The 20,859-nt window shown below is 37.0% G+C and overlaps 2 protein-coding genes across 6 annotated transcripts in view; both read right to left on the bottom strand.

Annotated features, from left to right (window-relative positions):
• Nucleotides 1–5,105: 5,105 nt before the first annotated feature.
• LOC108508594 (baculoviral IAP repeat-containing protein 5.1-like) lies at nucleotides 5,106–8,716 on the bottom strand. The gene is made up of 3 exons (XM_017837478.1): nucleotides 7,445–8,716; nucleotides 7,013–7,127; nucleotides 5,106–5,590 (listed from the first exon to the last, which is right to left on the bottom strand). The coding sequence occupies exons 1-3, from the start codon at nucleotides 7,552–7,554 to the stop codon at nucleotides 5,417–5,419; spliced, it is 399 nt and encodes a 132-aa protein (XP_017692967.1). The 5' UTR covers nucleotides 7,555–8,716; the 3' UTR covers nucleotides 5,106–5,416.
• SLC39A10 (solute carrier family 39 member 10) overlaps nucleotides 7,460–20,859 on the bottom strand; it is a 54,253-nt gene continuing 40,853 nt past the window's right edge. For 2 of the 5 annotated variants that reach the window (XM_017837442.1, XM_017837434.1), the window contains exons 9-10: nucleotides 18,683–18,873; nucleotides 15,257–17,311 (exon numbers count right to left, since the gene is read on the bottom strand). In XM_017837442.1, coding sequence (XP_017692931.1) covers nucleotides 17,153–17,311; nucleotides 18,683–18,873 — 350 coding nt within the window. In that variant the 3' untranslated portion in view covers nucleotides 15,257–17,152. Of the gene's footprint in view, nucleotides 7,555–12,813; nucleotides 13,956–15,256; nucleotides 17,312–18,682; nucleotides 18,874–20,859 lie in introns of those variants that run through there. The other 3 variants (XM_017837455.1, XM_017837465.1, XM_017837449.1) reach the window with 3 other exon arrangements.

Raw genomic sequence — 20,859 nt, 5'->3', positions numbered from 1 at the left:
CAAATTTAAATGTTTATAAAAAAATAGATGGCCTCTTGCTTTGAATATATTTGTATTATAGTGTATTAAGGAAAATACTCCGTAGAGTGGGAAACATATTTCAGGTAACCTTTGGAGATGGACTCTTGATTTTGGCCCTGGTATTCATAACGAATTTTAAAATTGCTGCTCTTTTCTGTCCCTCTCAAGAGGGAACCCTCACTTCCTCTGAAAGTCATGTACTACTGAGATGTAACTGCACTTAAATGGCTTATTTTACATTATTTTGCTCACAAAATGGTACATGCATTTAATGATTGCTTTGGGGTAACTGACCAGAGAGTTTATTAGAAAAAAGGAGATCTAAATGATTTGTAATAGGTCTCCAGAGTGCACACTCTTTATAGTGATATTAATGGAAGGTTGTTTTTTTTCTGACACCTGTAGGCTGAAGATTCTCAAGGATCATTTTGTCTACTTGCTTTATGTCAATGTCAGTCGTTCCCTCTTTGAGAAGGACAAGCTGCTCTTCTCTTTTTGTCTAACAGTGAATCTCCTGAAATATGTAAGATTGGTCAGTAATTAAAAATAATTTGCAGTTTGATATGACATATATCAAATGAAATATACAAACTGTCAATAATAGGAACATGCAGGATAAGAATAGAAAAATTACTTTATATATAACTATACTACTTATGCCTAATTTTTTTCTGTTTTATTTTAATTTTAATAAGCAATTATAAGCATAGAAAAAGATTCTGTAGAATAAAATAAATACATAACTAACAGGTATGGCAAAACTGAGCTAGATGATAACAATTTTTCTAAACAGTTTTTTCCATAAACACCATTTAAACCAAAACAGTACTTACAGTTGCTTGCAGTTATTCCTTTTGGTGTAATATGGAAAGATTTAAAATTTTAGAAACTTTTGGAATTTTTATATTGGAGAATACATTTCTTTCAAGAGTTGACAGTAATAATCGTGGGACACCGTTCTCCTGTTCCCAGGGACCTGATTAAAAAATTCAAGCCAATAAAGAAACTTATAGAGAAGAATGAGACATTTAATAAGCTGATATTTCTTTTTCATATTTAGACATGCATTATAGGAACACGTTGAAAAATGCTTGGTTCCCTGAAATACATCCAGTTTTTTTCCTTCAAGATTTTTAGATTTCAAGAATTGGCCTAAAAATCTCATTGGTTAAAACTGTTCATTTCCCAAGTCAGGAACGCAGATGACTCTTTAAATTGGCTCGTGTATTAGGTTTTTTGATTCCTTAAATTCGTGTTTAACTAAAAAACAGACACAGAATACTTTAGAAATAAGCTTTTAGTAGTTGTTTAGAAGCTTTCTGAACTAATGCAAGAATTCAGATAAATGTTTTGATTTACTATATAACGTACTAAACCCATTAGATTTTATTTATTTAGTCCTGAGAGCAGTATTTTCAACTTTGCTTTAATAAGAATGAGTGGAAATTTCTGTTGACTTGAGGCATAGGTTTGGACAATCTGTTTCCTAATCCATGTACCTTGCTTCCTCCAAAATCATGGGATGAAATTTGTCAACTAGAAGATTTTCCAGGCTCCACAAATATTCGTAAGGATTTTACACGACTGAAGGATGGATGGAAGTTGGTATCTGACAGCTCGGTATGTTAACAGTCCTGTTTGCTTGCATTCATGAGCTGATTAACTCACTGAAAATATTGATTCTGCGAAAAGAAAGTGCTGTCCTTTCACATGGCATGTTCTTACATACATGAATGGTGTGTAGTAGTAGATCATTGCTAGTTTGTGGATTCTGAGTAGCAAGTCATGGCTTGGATTGGATTTGGATGGAAAAAAGGCAACAAAACCTGGAGTGCTAAGGTGATAGTGAAATCTGCTGAACTTCAAGCAACCACTGTGCTTTGTCAGTCTATACATTTGTTTACCATGCTTTGAGGATGCCTTTGTATTTTATTATGTAGCGTGCTACTTTCCTGGATAAGAGTAGAAAAACCAGGTTTTGCCATGTAGAGAAATTAGAATGGGATTCAGGAGACCTGTGACTCCCTATTCTCACACTGACCTGATACAGTCATCGATGACTTGCTTTATCAAACTTCATTGCTATTTCCTTAATATCTAAGATGTTTGAATTAATTTTACTCTTCATTTGGGCACTTTCTTCGTATCTAATCTTACTGTTAATTGCTTTTTTAATTTTTATAACATTCCCCCCTTCAGCTTTCTCGACATGCAAAGTGTTCATCATGCACATACCTCCTGAACAAATAACTGAAAAGGTTATTCTTCTTTCCTACTTGTACCATATCTGACCATAACCACTTTGCATGTTCAGATAATACTGTCTACTTTTGCTAATTCATTCAACCACTTTTATTACTGTTAACTTAAATGATGAAAATTTATCACCAGTATTCAGCCAAATGACCCAGGACTTCTTACACCCTTTAAAAAAATATTGTGTGTTTTATTCATTGTAAATATCAAGGCTTTAGAAATTTTTCTGTTTAAAAAATTGGGTTTAAAGTATGCAGAGAGAATAGAATGGATTTTTGGTTGGAAATATAAGTCTACAATGAGACACATTAAAGGCACTAAGCAGTTGTAGCTGCTTACTTGACCAGATTGCAGGAAATGGGCAAATAGCCAAGATAAAGCTTTCTTTGGGCATTTACAAAAAAGATACAGCAAGCTGAGGGCTTTAGTTTTTTGGGAAATAGTCTCTTGGAAAATGAACAGAAGAATGATGGCATTTGAAAGAGCTTGAGGGAGGGAACTAGTTTATTATGCATCTTGGGATTATAGCTTTTTTTAAGCAATGCCTAAAATAAGTGATAGGTGCTGACTTTCAGAAGTAAGGAATTGAGATGTGTGCATTCACACAGACAAAAGTTACTAGAAAGTCCTTCATTTAAGTGCCATTCAATAAGATCTATAGAATCATGTAATCATGAGTCTAATAAACAGTAACACTGAAGCTAAGAACAGTTACTAGACCTTCCTGATTTAGAAGATTTGCTATGCCTTTTGCTATGTGAAAGCATTTTCACTACATATCTAGCTTTAATACTACCATTTATACATGGATATACTAGGATTTTAAGACATGCTAGTTAACAGGTCTCAGGGAAGATGCTTTTTTCACAGTTGAATTATTTTTTTTTGTACTGGTATAGTTTCTCTCCAGCAACCAGCTCATTTTCCTGTCTTGTGAGTGATGCACAAATTTAAATAAAGGGCAGTTTCATGGCTGGTTGCATGTCTGAGAGAGGGCACAAAAATCAGTGTTACTTGAGCCACTTTATCATTATCAGCCATATAATGAATATGAATGTTTTTCAAAGGAAGACATATCCTTCTCTTCTTGTAAGACAGTTACTTCAAAAAGGAGGGGAGTCCTGACTTCAACTCCCTACTTTGAGGATTCTGTTGTTTTATTTAAAGTTGTACTGCATATCTCAAAGAAGGGACTGCAACTCAGTTCTCCTCAGCCTGGCTGACTTAATCCCAAAGCTACTGCTCCATCTCTTCTCACGGAGAAGTGCACAGTTTTTGGCACAGTGGCACAACTCAAGGGAGTCTTCAGTGCAACCTTCACTCCTCAGGGTTTCCTAATTCACCCTGTTTTCTATAAAGCTTGCAAATTTTTAGCTAAACTCTTCAACAGCTGTTACAGATCTAAGTCTGAGGTACCTATTTACCCCCATATATTAAAATAAAAAGAATGCAGCATTTTGGATTTGAACCTGCAACTAAATGCCTAGAAATTGGGGAAGGAGGATGCTAGGCAGAACATGAGTTCCTTCATGACTTGTTAAATCAAAGTTACTCAGAATGTAGTCTGTCTGCATAGCTCTGTGCCCAGCTCTCTATAGGCAAGCCCAAGAAGCTCACCAGCAGAGCTGCAGTACCAGTTTCCAGAAAGGTATACCTAGGTGGGACTGTACTGCAGGCTAATAATGCTACACAACAACTGCTGTTCCCAATCTGATGATTGCAATAACAATGTAACAGCTGGATTGTTCACAGGCCATTTACAAACCAAGTTCTCTGGTGCATTGTTGGACTTTAATTTTCTCATTCTTGATTTCCTGCCGTCATTTTCTGCATTCAGCTGCAACTCAACTTGTAGTTACCATGTAATACTGTGATGTGATTTTCATTGATTATATGGTTAACATCATAATTAAAGACTGACACTAGATTACAGTTCTAACAGAAAGAGGAAGGTAAATGCATATTCAGGTTTCCCCCACAACATTTCTTCACTTCTTAGAGCAGAACTTTGAGTTATTATTGTTTGAAGACTTAAAAATTACTCTCTAAGAGAAGTTTCTTAGGTAAACCTATAATTAAAGTTATTTTTTTTTAAAAAAAGATTTAAGCATGCCAGCCTCATTGCTGTAACTAAAAACACTTCATGGAATGATGTGTCAAGTCAAAAGATAATTTACTCTCACTACAGGTAATTCACAAATGCTTTAAAGAACTTTGAAATACGTTTTTAAGATCCCCAGCATTTAGGATTTTCCTACAGAGTGGCAAGACAAGTTGGGGGAGTTCCAAAGGATGCTTATTGTTCATCACCTAAGACATGACAAACTATATATGAAACTTTCACCTTATTGAAAAAGGTCTGTCCATCTTAAAAATCAAAAGTATTTGCATGTATGTATTTCAACTGTGTGGTCTACAACCATTCTACAATAGCCTCTCATAAAGGAAAACAGGAATTAATAAGATATCAAAAAAACCCCAGTGAGTTTGAAATTATAACAAGAAAAACTTTTCAAAACAGAATAGTAGGCCTTTAGCTTTTGTTAAGTTTCAATGTACACACCAAAATCCCCAGAGCTCTTCCTTGTGACTGTCTTACAAACCTTGTGTCTTCCCTTATTCAGTACACCTGCTCTTTCTGCTGGATGTCACCATCTGTGACAACTTTGTCTGATCTTGAAAGATAATTTAACAGTAAGCAGGAGTGCTTTAAGTAGGTACTTAAAGCAGAGGGATCCACTTGGTTCTATGGGAAGTGTTGTGAAGCAGAACTGTTCTGATTTGAGTATGTCTTGGTATAAGCCTTTAACAGATACCACAAAAGGTACTCAGAGTTCTGAATCTTTATTCAAAAAAAAAAAATCAGTCTGCTAAAAACCACAATAATAGAAGTATTTGCTTAGACATTTTTCAGATATTCACAGGTTAGTGGGACTACTATTAGTCCACACTTAAGCATAACAACAAAGCATAATATGAAAGACAGGAGTTAGTATAAACAGCTTTGAACTCTGTTCCAGAGACCCTATTCTCTACATACATTTCCTCCTTTATATTCATACTCAGATAAAGATATGACTGTACCACATAAAGAAGAGAAACTTTTAGAATCGGACTTGACACTTCACTTCTCCTGGTCTTATTTTGACTGGCAGTGTGAGCCTTCTGAGTGCTGAGTGGATGGATCATCACTGAGAGGCAGTGGCAGTGGTGGTGTGTACTGATGCTTGGAGACAAAGTAATCCACAAGATGCTTCCTAGTTGTGGCAACTTCTTCTTCAAAAGAGTTTATTATCCGTCTGCCAATTTTGCACTTAAAGCAAAGCAAAAATTGAGACTTTTCAACTGAGAAATTTAACTGTCCAGTTCAACTAGATTCAAATCTTAGATCCTCAAAACCCCACTGATCTGCCACAAATTCTAGCTTAGAAGTCTGCTTTTGTCTGTGGCTGTTGGAATGGTGCAGAGCAGTTTGGCAAGTGTGTCATATGCACCCCCCCATTTGATTCAGAAACTCCTCCACCAGCCTTGCCAGTAAGGGTCAGTTCAGTGACCACTTCTGGCTATGTATAGTACACCTTTTTCTTTTAAAGTAAAAGGTGACCCTACTGTTTAGCCACATTTTACATCACATCAGGGAGGGAGACTTAACTTTGATCTTCTGTGTGAAGAGGCATGATCTCACTCCTCAGGACATGTCAGGACATCAGTGCTTCAAGAGGGCAAACAGGCCTAGTGGATTGCCCTCCAAGCTATTGGTGACAGGATTCTTGGGCACAAAGTGTTCCCACTTGAAGCTGCTGCTTCAAGTTTTCTATATACTCTACTTAGAAATAAAGTAACATTATTTCAAGGTATTTTCAGTGTACCTTGAAACACTGCTCTAAATCATTCACAGTTCAGGTTGGATAACATCAGTGTCTCTTAATACACCTTTTAAGCTATCAGACTTCTCCCACTGCACCATGTGATCCTATTCTTATGTATTTTAATCAGTTGCATAGGGACCTTAAATACTTAATTTTGATGTTCACCAGGTATGTATTTAATACAGAATATTATTAGCAAAGCAAAGACCTTATTTGTGCAAACCCACCAACAAGTAAGATGCAGAACCTTTACTGCAACTTATCAGGGAGCTTGGGTCACTTGATTCTTAGTATCCATGGGAGTAGGGCTCATATATTAAAGATCAGCTGATCTTGATTAACAGAGCAGCTCAGTTTTGTGTGCTTTTTTACATGCCAGCACTGTGGCATGAAACCCCAGGATGGAGAAGGAGTAAAACTGGTGAACTGTAAAACATTTGAGATGGGCTTTAAAGTTTGAAAGATTAATTAGGCTGATTTATATGTAAAACTGGACATGTGAAGCAATGATCTGGTCAAATTTTGTCTTTTCACATGTGTTGTTCATCCCTCCTGAAGATGATAGAGCCTCTCATTGCTGAGCTTCCTGGATTGGTTATTGTACCCAATATATTTTTTTCTGCTGTAATAAGTTGCTGGTTTTCTCTAAAGGAAACAGGTTTGCATTCAAAAGCCAGACAATAGACTACACTGAGAAGCGTCTGGGTGCAGACTTCTTAGCCAATAATGCATGTAAATCATTACTTCAGTATAAATCATGTTCTAACCTTATACCATCACTCCTGGCTGATGCCTGGAAATCTTAGAGGTTCTTGTTTACATTCTCGCTTTGAATCTTATATGAAGATTATTTGGTTAACACTTACAATGAATGTTCTCAGCCGTGTCATCTCCAGCATGTAGTACTCCTCCATTGTAAGGTCTTCAAAGTTCTTAGGAAGAGATAAAAAGTCACAGGTGTGATGTTTGGTGTGTTCCTCCCTGCAAAATAAACCCAGAATAAGAACATATATTAAACCCGTAAAAGGTACGTTTCAAGAGATGAAGATCTGAAGTGACAGGTCTCTTCAGTACTTCCACTGTCTATCAGCAGAACAAGTATCATACAGAAAACACAAGAAATAGATCTAGTGGATCTCAGACAAAAGCTATTTGAACTATTTCAAGGTTATTAGGTAAGAAAAACTTCAGTTTTGTGGACCGTCAGAGAGGAAATTGGTAACTTTATAATGACTAAGGGAATGTTGTCAAAGAAGTTTGGAGAAATATTTCAAGAATTTTGTTGCATCTGTGCTTACCATGGATCATCATTTTGCTCCCAGCCTTCCAGTTCTAACAAGCAAAAGAAACATTTTGCCACATCTGGTTCATTTACATTTGGACAGTGGATGAATCCCGCCTTTGCCATCTGCAAGGGACAGTTTAGAAGTTTACAGCCTTATCCCACACATTTGCTCGTGTTTACACAAGCAGACTTAATTCTGAAGAGCTTGCAAACAACACCTTTCCTCACAATGTCTATCAGCACAGATCAGGCTGAAAAAGAAATTTTAAGTGTGAGGACCGCAAGCAGGTAAATAAGCAATTAGTAAGGGAACAAGGAATAGGCTACAAGTAGTGAAAAGATTTCTGCATAGCTGTGGTATCTGCAGGCAACTGGAATAGCTTTGTTGTACCGGATAACAACCAGTAAATGCCATGATACACAGGTATTTCTGTAGCAGTGTGTGAGATCTGCCATAGTCAGGACTTTAGAGAATATTTTCAGAGAAAAAAATGTTTTGGACATAGAGAACCTTTATATATAAATTATGTGGGTAAAATGCTACATCTTGGATTTCTATGTTTTCCTGTCACTTTAGAATCATGTCGGATCAGAACACTAAAAATTAAGTTTATTTCAGTTATCCAAACCTTCTCAGATAACTCCTGAAGTATGACTCATCTGAGATCCAGCTTGAAGGTTTCATGGGCATGCCTAATTAGAAGTCAGGTAGATTTTTTTAATTTTTTTTTTTTTTTTAATGCTCAAGTCAAAGCCTGCGGGGACAGAAACATTAAGTTTTCTAAAGTTTATATATTTTCCATTTTTGAATTTTAAGTAGCCATCATTGTGCTATCTCATCCTTCCTGCTGGATGTGTACTTTTCCAGTCTAATGTAGGCTGCTTTGCCATGAATAGAAATTTGCAATCAGAAAGACTACATAATACTAGAAATCAACTTTTCAGTGACAAGAACAAAAAAAAGTAACTATATTAAGTTCTGCAGCTAGACTAGTAGACTGAACACAGAAAAGCTAGTCATCCTACTACAGTATTTCTGAGGAGCAAACAGAGCAAAGTTGGAGTATTTAACTTTTCATCTTCATCAAGTTTAATGAGCTCTTCTTGAGCATGAACATACTTAACAGTGACTCCACATTTAGGTACAGTATATAAAAAATAAGGCATGGGAAAAATAACCATTTTTCAGACTTACATTCTCCGGAGTGCACTTGCAGTTCTCTTGGAAAGGCCACTTTGTGAAGGTTTTTAAACGGTTCTCATACTCATACATCTCCTTAAAATCAGTCAAGAGCTTGGAAGCTGAACTAAGCTCTTTCAAGAGCATCTCCATCTATAAAGCCCACAGTTAACAGAGCCCAGAGCCTCTCTCCTGCTCTCAAATTTAAGGCATTATACTAATTGGTGACACATTGCACCTGTAAAGCAGGGTAAGTTTTTAAAGAAAGCAAAAACACAGGTGAGTTTATGAGCAGGACAGTCAAGAGAAATGAAGCTACTGGAACTTTTCCCCCCTCTGGTCACAACGAGGATAATATATTTTAAAATTTTATATGCTAAGTTGCTGTATTTGTAGCTAGAATTTTTAACATGAAGTTTTTAACATTTCAATTATAAAATCTGTGATTATCACAGGTGCTTTCAGGGAAAAAAATATATAGTGACCAAGTACACAGAATGTGACAGAGGGGTTGAATCCTTTAGTGTTTCTTAGACTTCATTTTCAGATATTAAATCTTAGGATTCTCTTTGCAAATACTATTGCATTTCTTTAAAAAGGAGGTGGTTATTTTATAATATTCTACGTATTCTATTCTATTTTAAAATATTTTAGAGTATGTCCAGAGATAGAATCAGTGATAATATTTTGAAGAATTACATCTGTAAGGGTTTACAGGATGAAAGTATTAATCTGTCACTTTATAAATTGTCTCTTATTTTGGTACAGAGCCCAGTTAGCTTCAGCGGGAATTTTAAATACCAGTGTGTTCAAGTCTGCTGTATGCAGTAGCTTTCTAAGCCACGATCATAACACATTTGAAAGGTGTTGCATTATGAGACTTGAAAAATTTAAATCCTCTCCATAATACAGATGGAGTAAGTGCAGAAAATAACCCAGCATGTCAGTCTGTCCAGATGTGGTGACAGAAATGAGATTAAGGAACATTTGCATAGAACTTTTAATTTCAGCTTTATTAGAGTATCTTTTTTGCCTAGATTTACACATGCTAAATCATTGATTCCTCTGGGACTGTACTTGTATCTAATTTTATATGCAGGGATACTGTCCTTGAAATTGATATTCAGATGTTTAGAGTAGTATGTGTTACCCTAAGTAGGGCATTTTAATTCTATTTTTCCTTTTTCTTTTAGATGATACAAATGGTAGAAGAATCCAAAGCCTGGGCTGTGCAACCACTGATATTTACACTTTCTCCTGGTGCTGACTCCATGACAGCCCTTCTGTAGTTTGCTGATGATCAAGTATTTTAATATCTCCAGACTTTTTTAACATAGTTGATGTTTGTGTGTGTATATGTGTACATATGTGTATGTTTGTGTGAAGCAAGGAACTTTATTTAATTAAAAGTTGAAATGCCAAAATAAGCTCAAAAACCTGTTTTTAACTGCCCAAAACCACATTAAAATTGATCTTCTGATTCTCTTTAACAAAAGGCACTAAATAATGTAGAGGACTTTTTTTCAGGAATGAATAATTTGTCTATTGCTTAAAGAAAATGGTAGGTTAAATATTTTTGGCACATTTTATGATCTTGTGAAGTCATGATCTATTTAACTAATTTGTTTGTGTAATCTTAAATTTAAAATGCAAAAAAAAACAACTGTAATGGTTTAAATGTTTATTGTAAGTAATCTTATCTGAAAATGCTATTTTTTTCTAATATGCATTAATTGTAATATAATACTTAATTAAAAACATCATAGGACCTTAGAATCTTGGGTGACATTTACACATCAGAATTGCAGAATTGAAGTATGGATTTTTTTCACTTTGACTGTTATTATTATGGCATTTAAAACAACAACAACAAAAAAAATCCCCAACAGTTCTTATGTAACAAGAGTACTGTTAGAATACTAGAAAGTTGCTGTTTTTGGGTAAGATGTATTTCTTGCATTTCCAGACTATTATTCTGTCAGGAACTATCATTCTCTGCTGTTGAGAATGAAAGACATACTTCAAGTCTCTGGCCACCAAACTGCAAAGGTATCTTGCATTTTATAGTAGATTTTCTACATCCTTCAAGAGCAAGATCATATTGTTTTCAGGAGTATTTTTAAACTGTCAGAATCTTATAGTTCCAGATTAAATGGATGTGTAGTTGGAGTATTTCAATGGAAGACAGATAAGAGGTTTTAGCGAAGTGGAATGGCACGAAAAAAAAGATTTAAACTGTATTTTAAACTATACCATACATTAAATATCATATATTCAATACCTAATCCTGACTTTTCCAACAGCTGCAGAAAGCCTGTTAGTAATGTTACAACTCTGTGATTCAGTTAAAGCAGACCCTGATGACTGTGTACATACGATCTGGGGGAAAAATAAACTCACAAATTAAATAGGTGCTTTCCACTGAAAGGCAACTAGTTTTGATAACTGGCAATAGCGCAGTAAATTTAATTTTTATTTTATTGCTCATCTTCTACTTCTTCAATTGAAATTTGTGGTATGGTATCAATAAGACAGCTCTCTAGTTAAGAAAAAAAATTAAGACTGGGAAAATCTTCGCCACTCTTTTTAGAACTAGATGTTTGTTTGCAAGCATATTTTACATGATTTTACATTATTTTTCTATAATTAATGTAGATCATCTAACTGAGATCTATATTTTGCTAAACTGTCTCAGTTGAAAACCAAACCAAACCAAAAGTTCCTACACAATGTTTTTGTGTAAAGGCCATAAATCTACCTTGATAAGGAGAAAAAAAAAAAAAAGCATAAATACTGTTTGAGCAATGTTTTATAATACAGTGGTGTAAAAAAAATTGCATAGGTGCATGGTCTCGTACACATAGCTGCATGTCATGTATACTGATTATATATAATGAATATATAGCTTTAAAAATAAAATCACTTTGAGAGTTTAAGAGAATATTTAGAACTGGTGCTCATGACAGTTTAATGACCATGCTGAAGGCCTTTGTGTGTCAAGAAGTTACCCCTGACTCACAAACAGTCAGTCAGTGACCAGAGCAGGAGACGCTGGGCTTTGAGTGACTCAAACACAGCACCACTGTGCAGGACACAAGAAAAAAAGAATAGTTTAACCAGCCATGAGTTATTAACAGTATTTCACTTGGTTTTAAGGTTGCGTTCAAGACATTGCTGTGAGGCCTCTGCTTTTTCCATGCTCTGGTACAAGAAAGGTGGAATTTTGGGCCGTTGGGTTGGAACATTCCATACAGCTCCTATGTGACTGACCTGCACAGCAGCTGCACACCTTCCTTGACCAGTACAAGGTACAGCAACTGCTCACAAGGGTCACCAGCCCTTGCATTTTGTAGGACTATGTGTGAATGTACCAATGCAGGCTGGGTTGCTGCCACAGCCATAGCTTAGTGGGGACAGTGAACTGGAAGCCAAGGTCTACTTGCACTAGTGCTCACCACATTCATTTTCTGGTTAGAGTACCATGACTGGTACATAACAGATCTGGGAAACTTTCAAATTACAGTTCAGAAGTTCTGCCACGCAAAACAGAGCAGCATTTGTTTCCCACAGTTGCCTTATTCATTGGAATTGTAACCTGTCTCCAGGCAGGAACTGTGGATTCCGTTCTTGGCGATGTTACTGCGAAGTGTAAAACATCACACTAAGACACTTAATGGCTCTCTGTGATTTATTCAATGACAGGGAGAATACCAGATTCCCGACTGTTTCAGATTAAAGAGAACCTTGATCTATTTGTGGAAGTTTGGCAGAAGGCATTTCCTTCCCTGTTTGCAGAGTTAGGTGTATTTCATAAAAGCCCCTCTGGAATCTGCTAGCAATACATGGCACTTCTTCATGCTCCAGCTTCCTAAGCAGCCAAAATCTGTTAAAGTTAGGGATGGGGTAGGAAGGGGGCAGGGGTGTGTTATTCTCAGCCAACTGTCAGCCTGGAGTTATTTTGGTTATCAGTGGTCAATAGGCAAATTCAAGCAATAATGTGGCTAATGGGCAAGTGATTCAAGCAGCTTCATGGAATTGTGTGTTTCCTTCCTGAAGGAGAGGGTGGGGAGGCGGAGGGTTCTTAGGGGGATGTCCTATGACCAGAGCTTAGGAGCAAATATACTTCCTACCAGTGAGGGAGGCTTTTTTTTTTTTCTTCTCTTAAAGATAATAACTTGTATGTAGTAAACATTTCTTGGTACCTTTTCTGACTGGTTTTCTTCATCTCAGTTCTCAGTGTATCACCCACTCTTGCCTTGATTTTCTGTAAATAATTTATCTGTTATCAGTCACAATTTTTTCCTTTTATGTACCTAAGAGGAGTCCAGTTTCTCCCAACCTCAAGACTTTAAGCATGTTTGACTTTATTTTCTAAAAAAAAAAAACCCAAAAAACTATGAGCATAGCTATGGCCTGTGACAGCACACATTTATTTTAGGAATATGCCAAACAAGGAGAGAAAATTTTGGAAGATTTTTCCATAAACTTGTACTCAGGGGAGTTCTAGCTGCATTACTACAGAAATTTTTGGTGCTATTATTCTTCAAAAGCAGCAATGACCTGATGGATGATTATTTGAAGATCTGCAGATCAAATGGTTCAAGCATGAATTAACAGCTTTTAAACTTTCCAGTGAGAATTCTGGTTGACTTCCAAGTAAATTACAGTGATAGGGATATGCTGCCCAGAGAATTGCTCAGCTGCTGCTCAGATCACCGGCTTTTTTTTAAGAGGTGCCAGCTGATGTTCTTCACTATATGACTGGAGAATGCAATTATGGTGGCAGCATCACTGATGACTGGGATTGGCTCTGTAAGTGCGCTAAACAAGTTGTTGAAATAGAAATTAGTGTCTGAGAGGAGCTGAGAATCCTCTGATAATAATAATAATAATAATAATAATAATAATGGGAAGTTTGGTGTTGTGTATCTTGGGAGTGGAAGCAATCTGCTAAGAAAGAGGAAACAAGAAAGAAGTTTTCAGAGCTATCTGTTAAAAAGCAAATAAAAAACCCTGCCAACAATGTAAAAATACTTTGGCCAATCCAAGGCTGTCTGAGATGAAAAGGACTACTTTGTTCTTTGCTGCAGACATGGCTGAAGCCATCCCACAGTGACCAAGTTACCTGGCCTCAGTGTACAAGACCAGCGAGAGAAGAGGGATCCTGTCAACTACAGGCCATTCCACCAACCTTGTGGTTGTCATGACTCTCCCTTCAGACAAACCACAAGAACACCGGGTCAGGCAGGTGCGGCATTATTATGTCAGCTTAACTCATAAACCTATTGTAGTTTCGGGAGGTAGGGGCATTTTCCAGATCACTTATAAGGAGTGCATGTCAGTCCCGAAATGCCATGTAAAAAGAGAAATCAAAATGAGTTTTTTTACAGTGTTGCATTTGTGCCTTTCACGAGATTTGAAACAGCATACTAAAATACAGAATACACAACAAAACCTTATAAAAGCCAACAAAAATATCTGCTCCTTGAATAGCTTTTATTTTCTGAAGGCTCCTTACGTATAAGGAACATACATAAAATGAACACAACACTGTTGACAATGAACAAAACAGCATTTGATCATTTCCAGCTTTATAAAATCTTAAAAAATGATCTAGTTATAACAAAAAGACCAATAGCTCAGCAAGTTATCTTATTGGACCATAATCACATTTTAAACCATAGACTCAGTTGTTAATGGGGAGAGAAAAGAAAAATAAAAAAAATAATAAAAAAAAAATCACACTGCATCTAGCAACTACAACATTTTCTAAGCATAATCACAGAGGATTGAGTGCAATGTGATTTACATCAAAATTCTTATGGGATGTCACACAGTGACAGCATTGTAATATACAAGTAACATTTATGCCCTCCAACAAATACAAGTTAAATGAGACTCTGGATTCAAGCAAAATGGAATGTTGAAGCCAAGTAGAAATGTAGTGGAATTCAGATTGTCTGTAACAGAAGTGTACATTAGAATCTTTTGGAATTCAATACTGGCGGAAACACATAGAAGAAGTCACAGCTGTTACACTGCTCTGTTACATTTGCAATAAATATTAGAAAATAAAAGTAAACAACCTATATTCCATGAAAAATACAGTACCTACCTTCAATGACCACGTTTTTCCCTTGTCTGAAGATGGTCTTGGAAGGAAGTTAACTATTTTCCTACAGAGGCAGTGTATTAAGCTATAACCATATTACAACTAATAAAAAAGTAAATATACTACCTGAAATACAGAAATCTTCATTTGAAAAGAATTAAGAGAAATAAGCTTTAAAAAATGATTTGACAAAACATCAGTTCAGCTGCATAATGACCCCCTTATACTTGACAGAATTAACAGAAAAGAAAAACTAAGTCAGTTTAATACATAAGAAACACAGATTGTTTAAACTTAGATCCTCAGAAGGTATCCAGTGAGTTAAGTCTCTTTGAAAACGGTACTCAGTGACCAAACATGAACACTATGCTAAAATGTCACCCAGGAGCTTTACACTGCAGAAATTCAGGAATCTGAAGCTAACAACAGTGTGTTTGCTAATTAGGGTCCAACAGTAAACATGTTTAAAGAGCAAAAAATAAAACCTGAGTTCAGAACATGAAATGGCTGCCTGCCTGAACTCTGGGCTTTTGGCTTCTTCACTGAAGAAACTGCACCCTTCTTTGAAATGGACCCTTAATACTGTTTCCTGATACTGAATTAGGAAGAAATACTGGCGACCGACCGATTACTTTAAAATACATGAGCTGCTCTCAGTAAAAGCTGACCTGACCAATAAAGTTTCAGAAGTAAAGGGCCACAGGAAACACATTAACTTGAAATGGAATGAAGATACCAACTGGCTCTCATTAAAGGCGTTAGGATCAGTGTTCTTAGCAGCTACACTGGCACCAAGCAGACCGAACCAAAACTTACGGCACATAGTCAAAATACAGCTTTTACCTGGCATACACATAAAATAGACGAACTGCATGTTTTAAAAAAAGCTACTACCATGCTTAGGATTGGTACTACAGAATCAACTTGCACTCCTCACAAACTCACAATTTTTTTTTAAGGAGATGGGTACAAGAAGAACTAACTCATGTCTGGCAATATACGCATATCAGCACAATCTGATCCAGGACAGCTGGTCCCAGCAAGTTAAGGCCCAAAGTTTCAGTCTATTCTTCCGAATGACACATACCATTGTTCTACCACATCTGCTTTTTAATAATCTAATTTAAATACCAAAATTGTAAAAAAATATCTTAGAAATGAACCCCTTTATACTGGAAGTAGAAATCTTCTTACATACTCTACTGCCAGAAATGGCTGGTGTTGCAATGTCTGATAACAAGGCATTGTAGAAACACATTTGATCTGCTATTACAGTATTGTAAATAACCTACCATTACAACATACACAGAGCATAATTTAACCTTTGTGCCCAGGTTCAGCAACTAGCATCTTGAACTTTGGATTGTTTTAACATGAAGAGAAGAAAACAGTTCAAAATAATTGTTTTTAAAAAATGGAGAAATTCCTGTATGGATTCTTTGTTAAAAGAGTTTGCACAAATTCACAGCCACAATTCTTCAGTAGTTTATGCTGCAAGTGGCACACAATACATGTTTAGCGTCTGTAAGAAAAAACCAGAAATAGCTCAATAACTCCAACGTCAGGGATTTCCCCAAGCTAACACTAATTCTACTGCATTTTGCATTTTCCTACTAATATCAAGGAACAAACATCAAATAAATCTTAGTTGGGAAAAACATCATCAAACTGACCCTCGACAGAAGTCACACTTTGCAGAGTACACGGCAACAGCCTGCCTTCTTACACAGGAGGATTGAAATGATGGAGTGAGCTTAACATGTCTTGTAAGAATTTAAACAGTGTTTAGGCTTTGGGTTTCTTTTTAAAAAATTAAACTGGCATAGTGGTTTCCAGTCATGTCCTGCTGTAAGATTTAATATTTCAAGTCACCACTATGCAGAAAAATCAGCGCAGAATTAATATATATATACATACACGCACACACACATATATATGTATGCATATCTGTATATATCTACACAGATCTATACATATATAGATACATATATGCACTACTCAGGACTTATATGGCACTAAAAGCTTGCTCGGGTTCCTTGCAGAGGTTTGAGTTTTAACTGTAATATCTTGGTTCTGTCCAAGTGGACCAATGAAATGGTATTTTCCCAAATAAGAAGATCATTCACTGTACTTTTTCTTTCTTAAGCAAGCAGTGCTCCCTCTATAGTACACTGAACTTGGCCTTTATTTCTCATATTTTGTGTTTCCTAAGTGTTGATCACTCGAGTGTAGAAGTTGCATTGGGTGACCTGATCTGATCTGAATTAGAAAAAAAGCATTAGTTAATCTAGGCAGAAATGAATGTCCTGTACTTGTGTAAGTAGTGCAAGCCACCGCGTTTCCTCCGAGCAACGTGCATACAGTGAAACAGTGCAGACTCAAAGCCATACAGCAACATTATTGTAACCACAGTGATTACCAGAATTAGGTCAAAACTGGATGTCAAGCACAATTTTGTCTTCATAGAGGGCAATCACCAGCATGATGGCAAATCCAAGAAGCAGGCCTAGATTCTGAAGAACGAACTGCCCCACAGGACAGTAGCCATGCTCTTCATTATCTCCATCTCCATGAAGCATTTCTGGAAGCTAAAAGGAAAAAAACAATTTAGAAAGTTTTTTCACCTCTATTCCATTTATACATGGACAAATTTACAAGATGGTATTGTCAAGACTCAATACTCCAGGGTTCAGTTACAAAACAACACAGTAAGGCATAGCTTAAAGTCTATCTAACCACTACAGTCAATAAAAACATGATCATATCATAAAACACTTTTCTTTTGGACTTTTTTTTTCTTAAGCTTTTACTGGATCACACATCTAATTGAACATTAAGTTCCTCAAGATAAGGACCAGCCCAGCAGTTCTGCTCTCTTGAGTACTTCTACTCAATTAAAATTGTCATGCTCAAGTAAACATAATAAAAAGCTTTGCCTATTTCTACAGTAATTACATTGCTATAAATATACCCTTTATAATGACTTTGCTGATTAACTTAGCCATTCATTTGTCATGTTAGATACTTACACATATTCACATACACATCCCTTTAAAATATGGGAATAATAGCTCCAGGCAATTAAAGAGAAATTCTATGTGAAACTATAAGAAATTATGAAAGTTCTGGCTAGTCCTTTTGTTCCTCATCTATGAAGAAAAGTCAAAGAGTACTGACAAAAGCAACAAATAATAGTGGACTTGGAAGATGTAAAAATAAATATTACAAAGTGTTTTACGACACATACAGAAGAGAAATAGCATGTTTACAAAGAAATTAATTCATGAAAGCAGGAGGTGAAAACAAAGGAATTCCTTCAAGACACAGTATGCAAAAAGATACTACAGAAGAAAATGTAAACTTCAGGTAGTACACAGCACAAGTCAATTTATTGCTCTTCATTAGATAGGCTAGAGTAGTTTTTGTTATTCTGAGTACCTGAATTCTGAAGAGACAATGATATCAAAGCTGCTAAAAACCCAAATATGTTACACCCTTCTGGTCTTGTATTACTGTATTTCTAAAAGACACATAACCTGACAATTAATTTGACTCACTGAATATTTAAATATATACAAAAGAACCCAAACTGATGTAAAAAATGACACATTACATATACATATCAATTGACAATTACATGACAATAAATATACAATCTGCCCGAAGGATCTGGACCTATGGTGTACACACACTAAAGGTAACATACCTATAAGTTCCTGAAGCAGTAGCACTTTCCCACAAGATAATTTCTTTAAAAGCTAATCACCACAAGAACTGTGTATTACCAGCTGGTCATGCTAAAGTTTCGTACTGAACTTCCCAGAATATACCAAGATTAAATTTTAGAGAAGAACAACCCTGAACACTAGGCTGAACTCCAGCACATAGTGGCTCAGCCACAGCAGTCCTATGTTTTATGCACGGAATGCAAAAATGGCACAGCGCCATCCCAACCTTACCATGTCCACCAAGGCCACATAGAGGAACATGCCAGCGGTGACGGCGAAGATCCAGAGGGTGATGTTGTTGGCGTACTGCCCCACGGCCGTGCCGATCAGCATCCCGATGTACGCCATCATGGCTGACAGCAGGTTGTACACAATGGCCTGCTTTACTGTCATACCTGCTTTGAGGAGCACAGCAAAGTCACCTGCGACAGGGACAGAACACAGGGGTTTGGCATCAGGAGATGTAAAACTCTTCTCAGGAGAGCAAGTAAACAAATTAGCTTACACTTACTACCTCACCAATCCAAGGAACTGTCAAAGTAAAAATGCTGCTACAGAGGGTCAAAGTCAGGCTGAGCAACAGAAAATGACAACTCTTGTAAGAACTGTATTTATGTGCAGCAATCCCTTGATTAAAATATGATTTAAAGGCACCTATTCATCATGCTGATTGTCAGAAAGGTAATAGTGACTAATCATGAAGGGTGAATTGAGGAGTCTAGATCTGGTCCTCCCACAGAGAATACACAGAATCACAGAATAAGCCAAGCTGGAAGGACCCACAAGGGTCATCGAGTGCAAGTTCTGGCCCTGCACAAGACCATCCCCAAGACTCACACCATGTGCCTGAGAGTATCATCCAAATGCTTCTTGAACTCTTCAGGCTTGGTGACCACTTCCCTGGGGAGCCTGTTCCACTGTCCAACCACCCTCTGGGAGAAGAACCTTTTTCTAATATCCAACCTAAACCTTCCCTGACACAACTTCAGGCCATTCCCTGGGGTCCTGTCACTGTTCACCACAGAGATAAGTGCCTGCCCCTCCTCTTCCCCTCACGAGGAAGTGGTAAACTGTAATGATGTCTCCCCTCAGTCTCCTCCAGGATGAACAGACCAAGTGACCTCAGACACTCCTCCCTCAAGGCCCTTCACCATCTTCATCACCCTCCTCTGGATACTCTCTAATAGCTGAATATCTTTCTTATACTGTGGTGACCAAAACTGCCACAATATTCAAGGTGAGGCTGCCCCAGTGCAGAGCAGAGCGGGACAATCCCCTCCCTCGCCCGGCTGGCGATGCTTTGCCTTAAGCCCCCCGGACATGGTTGGCCCTTCTGGCTGCCAGGGCACTGCTGACTCATATCCAACTTGCCATTGACTAGGACCCCCAGGTCCCTTTCCACAGCACTGCTTTCCAGCATCTCATTCCCTAGTCTGTACACATATTCAGGGTTGCCCCACCCCAGGTGCAGAATCCAGCACCTTCCCTTGTTGAACTTCCTGTGGTTGGTGATTGCCCAGTCCTCTAACTTGTCAAGGTTTCCCTGCAGGGCCTCCCTGCCTTAGAGGGAGTCAACAGCTCCTCCCACTGTTGCGTCATCTGCAAACCTGCTTAATATCCCTTCCAGTCCTGTGTCCAAGTCATTTACTTCCCAGAAGTTCTTCATGGCACATAAAACCAGAGGCTTACTTTTTATCAATACCTGTGAAAATTCCTCTTAGCTATATACACCTCATCCTGAAAATTCAGGAAGAGGATAACAAGGCATCATTAGTCCCCACAGAAGGTAACAATGAATTTGAATTTGAGCACAGAGAAAGGAAGAGATGTAGTCATTCAGATGAAGTCATTGAGAAAGAATGGCTTTACATCATGCTGAATCACTTTTCTGGTTTAAGACATGCCAGGTTAACTTGTTTTATTTTGAATTCAGGACAGCTCTGCTAAAATTGGTGATAGAGGTAGATATTCCACAAAAATCTAGATTTCTGTCTTGTAATCAGGTTTAATCATTTTACTCCACTTATACTGAATTCTTGTGAATATCAGAAGTGTAAGATGATATACAGTCATGACGGTAATTAACAAAATATTCTCATGTCACATATGCTAGAAATAAATTGCTTAGTCTAGAATCAAAACATATCAAAATAAAAAAATAAAAAGATATGTACAGTGAACTACTCACCTTTTACACAGGGTTAATTTAATCACATTACGCTATCAAGTTATAAGCACACTACTATATATTGCTATCCTTTATATACTGCAGCAGCTTCACTTAACTGATGATTGTACCACTGGTGTCAGACCATGAACATCTGTTCTATTATTTCCCATCTGTGCCCACTACTTACCTATAGCTCAGTAGCTGCCTATATAAAATGTTTTCACTCATCACCTCCAAG

The sequence above is a fragment of the Lepidothrix coronata genome, unplaced genomic scaffold (assembly GCF_001604755.1).
Source record: "Lepidothrix coronata isolate B3197 unplaced genomic scaffold, Lepidothrix_coronata-1.0 Scaffold7, whole genome shotgun sequence".
In the NCBI taxonomy this organism is placed as follows: domain Eukaryota; kingdom Metazoa; phylum Chordata; class Aves; order Passeriformes; family Pipridae; genus Lepidothrix; species Lepidothrix coronata.
Note: the sequence above shows the minus strand (reverse complement) of the source record. Positions and strands in the feature narration are given on the sequence as shown.